General features: G+C 42.5%; 1 protein-coding gene and 1 non-coding gene across 2 annotated transcripts; both read left to right on the forward strand.

The window, feature by feature from the left end:
* Positions 1-3,318: 3,318 nt before the first annotated feature.
* RPLP2 (ribosomal protein lateral stalk subunit P2) lies at positions 3,319-11,601 on the forward strand. The gene is made up of 5 exons (XM_048854955.2): positions 3,319-3,467; positions 4,667-4,790; positions 8,338-8,386; positions 10,554-10,646; positions 11,486-11,601. The coding sequence occupies exons 2-5, from the start codon at positions 4,668-4,670 to the stop codon at positions 11,560-11,562; spliced, it is 342 nt and encodes a 113-aa protein (XP_048710912.1). The 5' UTR covers positions 3,319-3,467; position 4,667; the 3' UTR covers positions 11,563-11,601.
* LOC125639260 (small nucleolar RNA SNORA52) lies at positions 8,601-8,733 on the forward strand. The gene has a single exon (XR_007357441.1). It is a non-coding gene; the product is annotated as a small nucleolar RNA SNORA52 (small nucleolar RNA).
* Positions 11,602-12,647: the final 1,046 nt, after the last annotated feature.

Here is a 12,647-nt window from a genome sequence, read left to right on the forward strand (position 1 = left end):
CAGATTTTTTTAGACACAGAAACGCAGTGGATCTAATTTACCTTGATTTCAGTATGGCATTTGATACAGTTCCACATGGGGAATTATTAGCTAAATTGGAAAAGATGGAGATCAATATAAAAATTGAAAGGTGGATAAGAAAGTGGTTAGAGGCAGGGCCGGTGCAAGGTTACTAGTGGAGTTCCTCAGGGATTGATTTTGGGACCAATCTTATTTAATCTTTTTATTACTGACCTCAGCACAAAAAGTAGAAATGCGCTAACAAAGTTTGCGGATGACACGAAGCTGGGAGGTATTGCCAATACAGAGAGGGACTGGGATATCATACAGGAAGATCTGGATGACCTTGTAAACTGGAGTAATAGTAATAGGATGAACTTTAATAGTGAGAAGTGCAAGGTCATGCATTTAGGGATTAATAACAAGAACTTTTGTTATAAACTGGGGACACATCACCTGGAAGTAACAGAGAAGAAAGACGTCGAAGTATTGATTGATCACAGGATGTCTATGAGCTGCCAATGTGATATGGCCATGAAAAAAGCTAATACGGTCTTGGGATGCATCAGGTGAGGTATTTCCAGTAGAGATAAGGCAATGTTAGTACAGTTATACAAGGCACTGGTGAGACCTCGTCTGGAATATTGTGTACAGTTCTGGTCTCCCATGTTTAAGAAGGATGAATTCAAACTGGAACAGGTACAGAGAAGGGCTACTAGGATGATCCGAGGAATGGAAAACCTGTCTTATGAAAGGAGACTCAAAGAACTTGGGCTTGTTTAGCCTCACCAAAAGAAAGCTGAGGGGAGATATGATTGCTCTCTATAAATATATCATAGGGATAAATACCATGGAGGGAGAGGAATTATTTAAGCTCAGTACCAATGTGGACACAAGAACAAATGGATATAAACTGGCCATCAGGAAGTTCAGACTTGAAAGTAGATGAAGGTTTCTAACCATCAGAGGAGTAAAGTTCTGGAATAGCCTTCCAAGGGGAGCAGTGGAGGCAAAAGACATATCTGGCTTCAAGACTAAGCTTGATAAGTTTATGGAGGGGATGGTATGATGGGATAGCCTAATTTTGGCAATTAATTGATCTTTGACTATGAGTGGTAAATATGCCCGATGGGATGTTAGATGGGGTGGGATCTGAGTTACTACAGAGAATTCTTTCCTGGGTGTCTGGCTGGTGAGTCTTGCCCACATGCTCAGGGTTTAGCTGATCGCCAAATTTGGGGTCAGGAAGGAATTTTCCTCTAGGGCAGATTGGCAGAGGCCCTGGGGGTTTTTCGCCTTCCTCTGCAGCGTGGGGCACGGGTCACTTGCTGGAGGATTCTCTGCTCCTTGAAGTCTTTAAACCATGATTTGAGGACTTCAATAGCTCAGACATAGGTCAGGGGTTTGTTACAGGAGTGGGTGCATGAGATTCTGTGGCCTGCATTGTGCAGGAGGTCAGACTAGACTATCATAATGGTCCCTTCTGACCTTAAAGTCTGAGTCTGAGACCTCTGCATACCTCCTGGGGTACACAGACCCCTGATTGAGAACCACTGCTATACAGTAGTGGATCACAAATTGAGTCAACAGTGTGATGCAGTTGTGAAAAAGGCTAATATAATTCTGGACTGTATTAACAGAAGTCTTGCATGTAAGATGAGAGGATAACTGTCCCATTCAATTCAACACTGGTGAGGCCTTAGCTGGAGTTCTGTGTCCAATTCTGGGTGCCACTCTGGACTCTCTCCATATATTTAATGAAGAGGAGAGCTACAAAAATGTTTAGAAAATCTGACTTATGAGCAGAAACTTAAATAACACTGGGCATGTTTAATCTTAAGAAGACAAGGGGGAACTGATAAGTCTTCAGCTATGTTAACTTTCTATAAAGAGTATGGTGATAAATTGTTCTCCATGTCCACTGAAGGTAGGACAAGAAGTAATTGGCTTAATCTGCACCAAAGGAGGTTTACATTAGATATTAGGAAACACTTAAGGCTTGTCTACACTGGCACTTTAAAGCGCTGCAACTTTCTTGCTTAGGGGTGTGGAAAAAAAACTCACCCTTTCCCCCCACCCCCGGAGCGCTGCAAGTTTCAGTGCTGAAAAGTGTCAGTGTAGACAGTGCACCTGCGCTCCCAGCGCTGGCAGCTATGCCCCTTGTGGAGGTGGGTGGGTTTTTTATTAGAGCTGCCGCAACTACACAAGCCATGTTAAAGCACTGCCATGGCAACACTTTAATGGTGCCAGTGAAGACATGCCCTTGATAACTATCAGGGTAGTTAAGCACTGAAATAGGCTTTCAGTGGCAGCTGTGGAATCCCTGTAACTGAAAGGAGATTGGTCAGGGGTTTAGCGAGTGCATGTCCCTGGTTTATCTAACCTTAAGAACAGGTTAGATAAACACCTGCGGATGCTCTAAATGTTCTTGGTCCTGAGACTTCTGCCTCACCATAGCGGGTTGGATTGATGACTTCTCAAGGGCCCTTCCAGGCCATTTTTGGGAGACAAACCAGGCTGTGTATTTACCAGTGGGAGAATCAGAGGCCATAACTAACCCACCTGAAGAAAAAAATCAAACTAGAGCTGAAACACAGCAATTTTCTTGTGTAGAGGGGAATGGGAAACCTAGAGGGACAATTTCTAGCTTTTAAGATCTATTTTATCTTAAAACAAAAGGGAGGAGGGACTTTGAAAGGGTGTTAACTTCCTTCTCACTGAATCCAGTGGATACAAACTCCAGCTATGGGATTGCTTTTTTTTTTTTTTTTCTGACGCAGGGGAGAGGACTGCGGCTAGGAAATAAAAAGGGGTCTCTTCCAAGCCCTCCTGTGCGTGGTGCCTTTGTTACAGTTCTCAGCCAAGGGGGGGGGGGGGGGGTGACCCACGTCTGCGCGGGCTGGCTCTGGCGACCTAGGCAGGGCCGTCAGCCCTGGAGACGGTGCCCAGGGGACGAGGCGTGCCATGTTCTTGTGACCGCTCGGGGGGGCGAGCTGCTGCAGGGCAGGAAGGAGGGGGAGGGCTGCGCCATCTCCTGCCCCCTGCTCTGCCCTCCCTGCAGCCCCACGCTGCCCCAGCTTGCCGGGCTGTGGGAGGAAGGGTCCCCAGTGGGCCTGGCACCATGATGCTGCCCCCGCCCAGCACGGCCGGAGGCCTTGGCACCCCGTGGGTAACGCCTCGGCCTGCCTGCGCTTCTCCCCCTCCCCGCACGAGAGCGGCTGGGGGGCTGGAGCACGTGCCAGCCCGAGGTGTGGCCTCTAGTGTCATGGCGGCCGCAGCGCTAGTAACAATCTCACTGCTCATTGGCTGTCTACCCGCCTCGGTTCGTCCAATGGCAGAGCTGGTTGGTGAGGCGTTGTAAAAGGAAGAACTGTCTGTCTAGGCCCTGCCCCTTCCCTTTAGCCGCCGGGCCGCCGTAGCGAGTGCACGTCCCTAGCCCCAGCTCCCGTCCCACCCCACTCAGTCAAGTAAGTGTGCGGACCTTCCCCCCCCCCGCGCCTTCCCTCTAATAAGCGCGCCCGGACCCCCCCCCCCGCCCTGGCCGTGAGCAGGGCTGGGCCGAGACCATGCGGAGCCGGGGGGGAGGAAGGAGCGATGGCGGCCCCATGTGCTCTGCCGCGCCGGGCCTGGGACGCTGGAGGGAGGGGTACCGGGGGGGAGGGGTTGGGATCGCAGCGAGGGGGGAGCTTGTGGGGTGGGGCAGTGCTGGGACCGCAGTGGGGGGCTACAAAGGGGGATTTACCAGGGCTGCGGGGAGCACCCCACTGAATGGGGGCGGGATGGGAACCTGGGGGTCGGGGGGGGGGGAAGCGGGGTGGTCATAGAAGCATAGACTATCAGGGTTGGAAGGGACCTCAGGAGGTCATCTAGCCCAACCCCCTGCTCAAAGCAGGCCCAATCCCCAATTTTTGCCCCAGATCCCTAAATGGTCCCCTCAAGGATTGAACTCACAACCCTGGGTTTAGCAGGCCAGTGTGCAAACCGCTCTGCCATCAGCGTCGTGCCCAAGCAGCTGCCCCTCCACGCACAGCCCCTTGTAGCCCCCTGCCTGCATAGCTGGGGGAGCCCCCTCTCCTGGGCTCGCTGAGCCCCTCCGGGTGCCTGCCAGGGACGTGTCCAGCTGGGCTGCCCCCCACCTGCATTCAGCTTGCAATGGGCATTTACCCAGCGGGCTCTGTTCAGAAAGGTGCCGAGTTGCTAGCTGCTTAGATTCTCTCCCCCCACATCCTCTGATGTCACTGTTAAGGGTTGGAAGTGTAGAGCTGTGTATGTATCAACTTTCGTAGTGGCTCGAGGTAAAAGCCATTTATTTTAGGACACTTAAAACCAACTGTCTTGACTAACAGCTTCTCTAAGGCCTTGTCTTCTTGGGGGGTGGGGAGGGGACATCTGTTCTTAACTGGAGGTAACATTCTAGGGAAGATGAGGTAATTTGTAGTTTTAATATAGCTTAGCAGTTAAACACTAGGCTCCCATAGAACTCGATCTTAAAACTCGTGAAAACTGCCTCATCTTCACTAGGATTTTATCTTGAGTTAGCTAACTCAAGCTAAGAAGGCACTTTTCTTTTTTGTAACTGCGACAGGGCTCCAGTGAGCTGGGAACAAGTCCCTGGCTTCTAAAATCTGTAACAGCCTCCATGATAAAGATTTTAATTCTCTTTCAGAATGCGTTACGTTGCAGCTTATCTTCTGGCCGTCCTTGGGGGCAACGAGTCCCCCGCTTCAAAGGACTTGAAGAAGATTCTCGACAGTGTAGGCATTGAGACGGATGATGAACGCCTGAACAAGGTGACAATGCAGTAACTGACAGTGTAATATCCAAATGGGAGCCATTTCTGTATTCACTTGGCTATGAATCTTATCTTATTAATCCAAGGGATGTTAAAAATATTTGTGTCGTTCCAAGTATGGGTATGTATGTGGTTATGGTCTCTCAAGTGCCAATTGCCCAATAAAAAGTATTTGGGGCAGCATTTCTGTAGATTTCAGGGTCTCTTATTTACAAAAATTCAGTCTGAATAACCTCACTGGACAGAGCTAATACAAGCTATGTTTCTAACTGATAAGTCTCTGTAATTAGAGAGACAGGTGGTGGTAACCTGGAACTGACACGGCTACAACTACACTGCATAGAACAAGGGCTGCCTAATGGCTCTTATCAGAGGCTGGTAGTTGCCTGGTTAGTGGACGTTGGTGGCAAAAAAAAATTCTAGTGAGATACAGTGTTCAATTTGCAGTTATGCACGGCCTCAAATTGATCTAAATCTAGTGGAGGGTCATACCTTTCAGGCAAAAGGTAGAACATCAGAATGGTCACTCCAGCCCAATATCCTGTCTTCCGACAGTGGCCAATGCCAGGTGCCCCAGAGGGAATGAACAGAACAGGTAATCATCAAGTGATCCATCCCCGTCGCCCATTCCCAGCTTCTGGCAACATTATTGCACTACATTTATGGGGTGCCAAGTGTATACACAGCATTTTCCATAAAACACACAAGCCCTTGTACCTGCTGTGGACTGTGTCCTCTAGTTGGACCTCCTGTGTGTCACAGGCCATTAATACAAGGTGGCCACTAATACAATCCAGCCACTCGCACACTAACCTAACAACTGGAATTAGACCAAAGTATTACAGCCCTCAGGAGACAAACTGTTGGGTGCCATGGGCAGAGCATAGGAAACACTGAGGTGGACCAATGCCTGAGGCTCCTGTAATGGCATGGAAGTAAATGAGATACACCCAGATGATACAATACCTAGGAAAAAACATAAAGATTCTGCAGGATTAGTGTCAGCCTGGAGATCAGTATTGAAAGGCTGTGTGGCAGAGAAGGGCTTGAAGGAAGATTGGGAAGAAAGATTTAAATACTTTTCATAATGTGGTGGTGTTTTAAAAGGTGTTTAAAAAGAAAACAATTGATGAAATTCTATAAGATTTTTTCAAATGAGAAATCATCTTATTTGCAGACACGGTGTGTCAGGTATTACAAGAGATGCATTAAGAGAGAGGATATTGGGGAAACTAGGTTTTTCAGGTGGATAGTTGTAATCTTCAGAAATCCAACCAAAAGAGTGGTTAGTTCTCTGTAACCAGAATCCATGCAGTACTAGGATATAGTTCTGCACTCTGAAATAGAGGTTCTTATTCTGTTGTGTGTTTCAAATTGACACTTTTTTATTATGGTTAAAAATATAAACTCACCTAGTTTTCACTGATCATCCCTTTTCCACAATGTTTTGTTGGAATTTGTTCTTGTCATCATTGACTTATCTGTATTTGTTAACACTGACCGGATCTTACTCCAATATAACTCTAGAGGACTCTTCAAACACACCTTTCTGAGTAAATAAACACAAACATGGCAATTCACATATTGCATGCTTCACTTGAGCAGGAGATTAGCTGTTGAAAAATGTTGTTTAGATATGTCCCTATCGCTGAGCTGCAATGTATTTTGACATTACAGTTCCTATCGTTAAAATCTTGCCTCCACTGTTTGTTTACATTGGTTTGTGACTCTCCTTTATCCTGCACTGCTATCCAATAGCTGAAATACACCGGGAGGAGCTGCAGCACCCTTGACCTTTAACGCTTGCTTCTGAGATGGTAGCAGTTTCTGTTTTCCTGTTTAATCTTTGCCAGCCTGGACTCCAGCTTTGATAGTAAAATTTACATTCCAGTGAAAAGCTGAAATGATCAGCTGGGCTTTAGCATATGTCAGAGTACTGAGGAACACACATGCGGGTTCAGGATCCCATGCTGTAGAGCATGTGCATGGAAGGGGGTACAGCATCAGTTTCATAAATGCCTAACAAACCATTGCAGAGGGTCTGTTTTGTGACTTGTAGAAGGCTTCTATAGTCTTCATTGCTGTGAGCTTCCTGAATTCATTGTGAACTCATTGAAATGGATTTCATGAGGAGATGACTACAGAAAAGCACAGGTGCTCCAGTGTGTCAGTCTTCAGTTTTCATTCATGGCACATTTTTCAGAGTAGAAGCTGTGTTAGTCTGTATCTGCAAAAAGAACAGGAGTACTTGTGGCACCTTAGAGACTAACAAATTTATTTGAGCATAAGCTTTTGTGGGCTACAGCCCACTTCATCGGATGCATAGAATGGAACATATAGTAAGATATAGATATATACATACATACAGATAAGTTGAAAGTTACCATACAAACTGTGAGAGGCTAATTAGTTAAGATGAGCTATTATCATGGCACACTTAATGTTTGTTTTTATTTCCAACTGTGGACTTGTTTGGATTTCAGTGTCCTATAAAGTATATTGATTTAAATCATAGATTTTAATCTTGTTTTGTATTTATACTTTTTGGTTATTCTCCTAAAAAAGAGATTTATTCGGTAACCATTGAAATATGTTGATTTGCTACTAAATATAGCTTTTATACAAAATTTGGTCCTGCTTTTTGCTAACTATGTGGACACACTATATTTACATAAGCAGTTATATAGCTTAACTTGTATTTATTTCTACCTTTGTATGTTAGTAATTGATGAATGACACATTTCTTATTTACTAGATTAATTTTTTTCTTGTGGCTCTATTTGGATGGAAATTCAAATTCAGTTTAAAAAAAGCACAAAAACAGCATTTAATTTTATTTTATCAAAAATTATCTTGAATGTGCCTGATACCTAAGGAAGAAAGTTCATCAAAACATGTTTTGCTGTTAAAACTGATTTATTAAACATAGGAAATATTATCTATAGTTGTTGAATTGAACTGATTATTTCTGGTCACTGTGTCCTTATTTTTAGAACAGTAGATCTCATCATCACACCTAGCTTTTATTCATAGATTGGCAGAGGGAAAACAAGTTTCCCTGCTTCTTCAGCTCCCAGTTGGTTTCTTAACTTTGAATGAACTAGTCATTGAACTGAATTAGAGGAATAAACTGAAATGAACAAAATAATCTCTGTAGAGCACGCCTATTGTCAAAATCTGGTTTAGCGCTTCAACCAGCTCTGGTTCCTGGTACTTAACCAGTGCTTTTTCCCAGTTCAGTGGCTTGACTTTTTTTAAAACATCAGCAGCAAACATGTACTATTTAATACTATTTTTACAATTATTTAAATGATTTTAATAGATCATAAATTTAGGTCTTAACGTAGGTTGTCAATTCAAAATTAAATGTTAAATTATTTATTTTAAAAAAACCCTATATTCATTGTTTCTCCTCCTGAGAAACAGGGCAAGATGGAGTCTTACAAGCAGCTGGTTAGGTGGTATTACACAGAAGCCTGATTGACTAACACTTAAAACAGCTTATCAAACAATTTGTTTTAATACTTTATATGTAATTTCCATAGGTTATTGGTGAACTGAACGGAAAAAATGTAGAGGATGTCATTGCTCAGGGTAAGTGTAATCTCATGGTATTGGCATGGGGGGGTGACATTTATGATGATTGCCTTTCTAGTTAAGTCACTAATTTAAAGACCCTTAAGAGCGGAGAATTACCAGATTTTTCTTTTCTTTTCTTTTTTCCATTTTGTTTTTCCTCATTAAATCAGACTTGCTTTAGAGGGCTCTCAATTAAGATAGAAATTGGGATAAATCATGTAATGGGTAGGGGTCCATCCTAATTCCTGCAGGTCAGTGCCAGTACCTGCTAGGTTTCGCTTGTGGACCAGATTAAACTGGAAAGTGCTCTTAAATATGAGTTTACAGTTAGTCTGCTCATAACAAGAGTTTTCTGGACATGTTGCTAGGTGAGAGAATGAGCCAGATTTTAGCATTCTAAATTGTAACTCTTGGTTTACCCAATTGTGTTCTTGAACTTTCTTTCTCCGAGAAGTCACTTCATGAACTAAATCCTTCATTCACAAGCCTTCTGTTTATTTCAGGGAGACCTAGAAGTGATAAATCTTGTTGAGAGAGAACAATGAAGTAAAAAAAAAAAATCACATTTTACCTTCAGTGCAAAATTAATAAATATAAATTTAGAAGGGCACAACAATTTGAATGTTCCACTTACTGAATATTTGGCTCTGACCAAATACATTGTTTTTATACAGCATGTTGAATACTTCGAGTAGCCCAAAGCTCTTTAATGATTTACTCTCCATTCCTTCAAACATTTAAGCAGATATTTTTGTAACTTTACTCACATGCCTTAAGTGCTCACAGGATCAGGCCTTAATGATTATCAGAAAGTACAGCAGCTGTTAGATACTTCTGTGAATGTTGTATAAAAACCTGAAAGAGCCATTATGCATGCACTTACCACACACTCTTAAAATGATTCAGTTGTCTGCTGATGGAATAATTTATTTTAGAAATACAGTAGAATCTCAGAGTTATGAACACCAGCGTTATGAAGTGAGCAGTCAACCACACACCTCAGTTGGAACCAGAAGTCCATAATCAGGCAGCAAACAAAAAAGTACAGTACAGTACTGTGTTAAACGTAAACTAGTTAAAAAAACGGGAAAGCAGAATTTTTCTTCTGCATAGTAAAGTTTCAAAGCTGTATTCAGTCAATTTTCAGTTGTAAACTTTTGAAAGAAGAACCATAATGTTTTCTTCAGTGTTATGAACTTTTCAGAATTACGAACAGTCTCCATTCCAGAGATGTTTGTAACTGAGGTTCTACTGTACGTGGCTTCCTAGAATATCTGACCTGATTATAAAACATGTTTATTTTGCTAGTTATAGGAATCTGAAATTCTAAGGAATTATTTAGAAATTGATTCTTAGAAAAGAAGTACAAGCAAAAGGACTGGGTAAGCAAACTTCGAAAGCAGAGGGACTCTCAGTATTCACAAGGGAAAAGGGAAAACTTTTCAGAAATTGGAGACATTAAGCAGTAGTGAGGTCACTAATCTCAAAGGTCCCATCTGTAATGTAATTCCTTCTGTGTTGGAGGGGCCTAGTTATTACACAGTACTTCTTGGAACAGCTCAGTGTTGTTTGGTCTCCTTCTGTACATGGCAATCTAATCATATTCCCAAACAGTGCTGCATTGCTGCACAGTCCAAGGTTGTAGCACATTGTAGACAACATAGAATAGACAGGACCTAGCAGAGGTCATATAGGAAATGCTCTTCTCGAAGGATACCTTTTTCTTTATTTGGTAAAGTTTGCTTGCTGTTGATGTCTTAACTTTTTAATATGGAGGTTTGGGGGATTTTGTAGGCAAAAAAATACTGCCCAAAACTATTGTCAACACCATGTTGTTTGTTGGTTTTTTGGGTAGGCTAGCTGCCCAGTGTTTCAGTCTTAAACTCTAGAATCTTGTTGTAGAATGTGCTGTATTTTAAACAAACGAATACCTGGCACCTTATTGTTCCTTGCAGGTGGCTAGTGTGCGTTAATTTGTCAGAGGCTAGCCTGTAATCACATCCCTTAGATATTTTTATATTTTTTTCCTCATTCATTTCATCCTATCATAGACATGTCCATATACCATATTGACTAGGTGCCATCTTACTACATAACTTTGGTTCTGCGTGTTGCAGTATTTGCAGGGCCAGGTCTATTCTGAGTGCTTAATTAGTGTTCCCCACCCTTTTGTTCCTTACAGGTAACGGCAAACTTGCCAGCATGCCAGTTGGTGGAGCAGTAGCAGTCTCAGCTGGACCAGGTTCTGCTGCTCCTGCTGCTGCACCTGCTGCTGGTGAGTATACTTGTGCAGTGCAGTAGAAACAAGGGGGGAAATGGAGCCCCGCTATGAAAACTCATTACATTCAAATCTTAGTGCCTTAATTCCCATCATGTAAACTTAGGAAGCTTTTCTTTCTTCTACTGTATTTTGGCTTCTTGTCCTGAGATTGAAATATTAACTGACATGGTTTAGCACTGAAGACTATCTCTGCACTGTACCTGGGCATGAACTGTTAAAGTGGTGTGCATAGAAGGCGGTTAGCTAAAACCAGCCAACCAGTAAGAGTTATACACAGTTGCTTGCTCCTCACCTTCATTAATTTGTTCTGGTTTAAGTCTGTAGAGCCAAAATGGACCCTCAGGTGTGAGTATGCAACTCCTGTGGATGTAATTGAGAGTGGTGCATATGTCTCTGAAGGCAAAATTTGGCACTTAATCTTTAAACATATGGGTTAAAAAGAAATTGAATCTGTTAGTAACGCACAGAGTAGATATGGAGACTGAAACTTAAAGGGGTGACTTGTGTCCATTTAATTGGAAGATACTCTTTCATGAAGAGTAAAAAGAAAAGGAGGACTTGTGGCACCTTAGAGACTAACCAATTTATTTGAGCATAAGCTTTCGTGAGCGAGCTGTAGCTCACGAAAGCTTATGCTCAAATAAATTGGTTAGTCTCTAAGGTGCCACAAGTACTCCTTTTCTTTTTGCGAATACAGACTAACATGGCTGTTACTCTGAAACCTTTCATGAAGAGTGTGTGTTTTGGGATCTTCTCACACCTGCAATGTCCAAAATGTACTGTAAATATTCCCAGATGAGAGTAAACACCATTTAAATCTTTTCTCTCTGCAGCTGAGGAGAAGAAAGAAGAGAAAAAGGAGGAGTCTGAGGAGTCTGATGATGACATGGGATTTGGCCTATTTGACTAAACTTTTGCTACAGAAGCTAATAAAACATTTTGTTTAAAATGGATGTTGAGGTGTTTTGTTATAATAACCCTACTGTCCCTGAAGTTTTCTCTCTCATCTAAGAACGGTGATCTGGATTTGGGCTTTGTTTAAAGAAAAAAAAACTTCTTAACTAGCCTCGTTGCTTCTCCATGTAGGTGAAACCAATTAAATTTATGCTCCTAAATCACTTAGAAACCTTTGAAACCCCACCCTGAAGGACCTAAACATGCACTTGATTCTAAATCATGTTGTAAAACCCAATGGAAAGAAAATCAGAATTAGCTTGTAAATTCTACTGCATCACTTCAAAGCTAACTCTCATAAAGATTATATTTTGTAAATGACCAAAGCGGCACTCATTTCTTTGACAAATTAGATCTTATTCCAAGACTTGTTCATTCCTTTCTACCTGCATGTTGCCTACAATGCTGTCAGTAACACATTCTTTAGGGATTTCACTTCCATCTCCAACAGATCTCTAAAAGCAATGCACACCTCAACTTCATCAAATGTGCAAACACAAAATCTTAAATCGCTTCACAGCTTTGATATCCATTATATTATTAGTTCTCAAACTGTGGGTCAGGACCCCAATGTGGGTTGTAAACCCATTTTAATGGGATCATCAGGGCTGGGGTTAGACTTTCTGGGGCCCAGGGCTCAGGCTTCGTCCTCCAACACTCTCCTGGGGTCGTATAGTAATTTTTGTTATCATAAGTGGGTTGCAGAGCAGTGAAGTTTAAGAACCTCTGATAACAGATTGACTTGCATTCCGTGTGTTTGGTAAGTTATTGTGGGTAACACTGCTGAAGTGATGTATGATCTTGTGTTGTCTACATACAGGTATAGTGGAGATGTACAACTTGTACACTTAAAATGGTACAACCTGTCCACTAGAGTGGATGCAATTCTAGATTGGTATAAAAGTTCTTATGCCAGTAGAACTTATTTGTGTATGGGAAGGGGAATAAGTTCAGTGTAAGATGCCTTTACAGCTGTATAGCTGCATCCACATTAGGGGTTATATATGTATAATTTTCAGTAAAATATATCTCTAACCAACA

Source organism: Caretta caretta, chromosome 6 (assembly GCF_965140235.1).
Source record: "Caretta caretta isolate rCarCar2 chromosome 6, rCarCar1.hap1, whole genome shotgun sequence".
In the NCBI taxonomy this organism is placed as follows: domain Eukaryota; kingdom Metazoa; phylum Chordata; order Testudines; family Cheloniidae; genus Caretta; species Caretta caretta.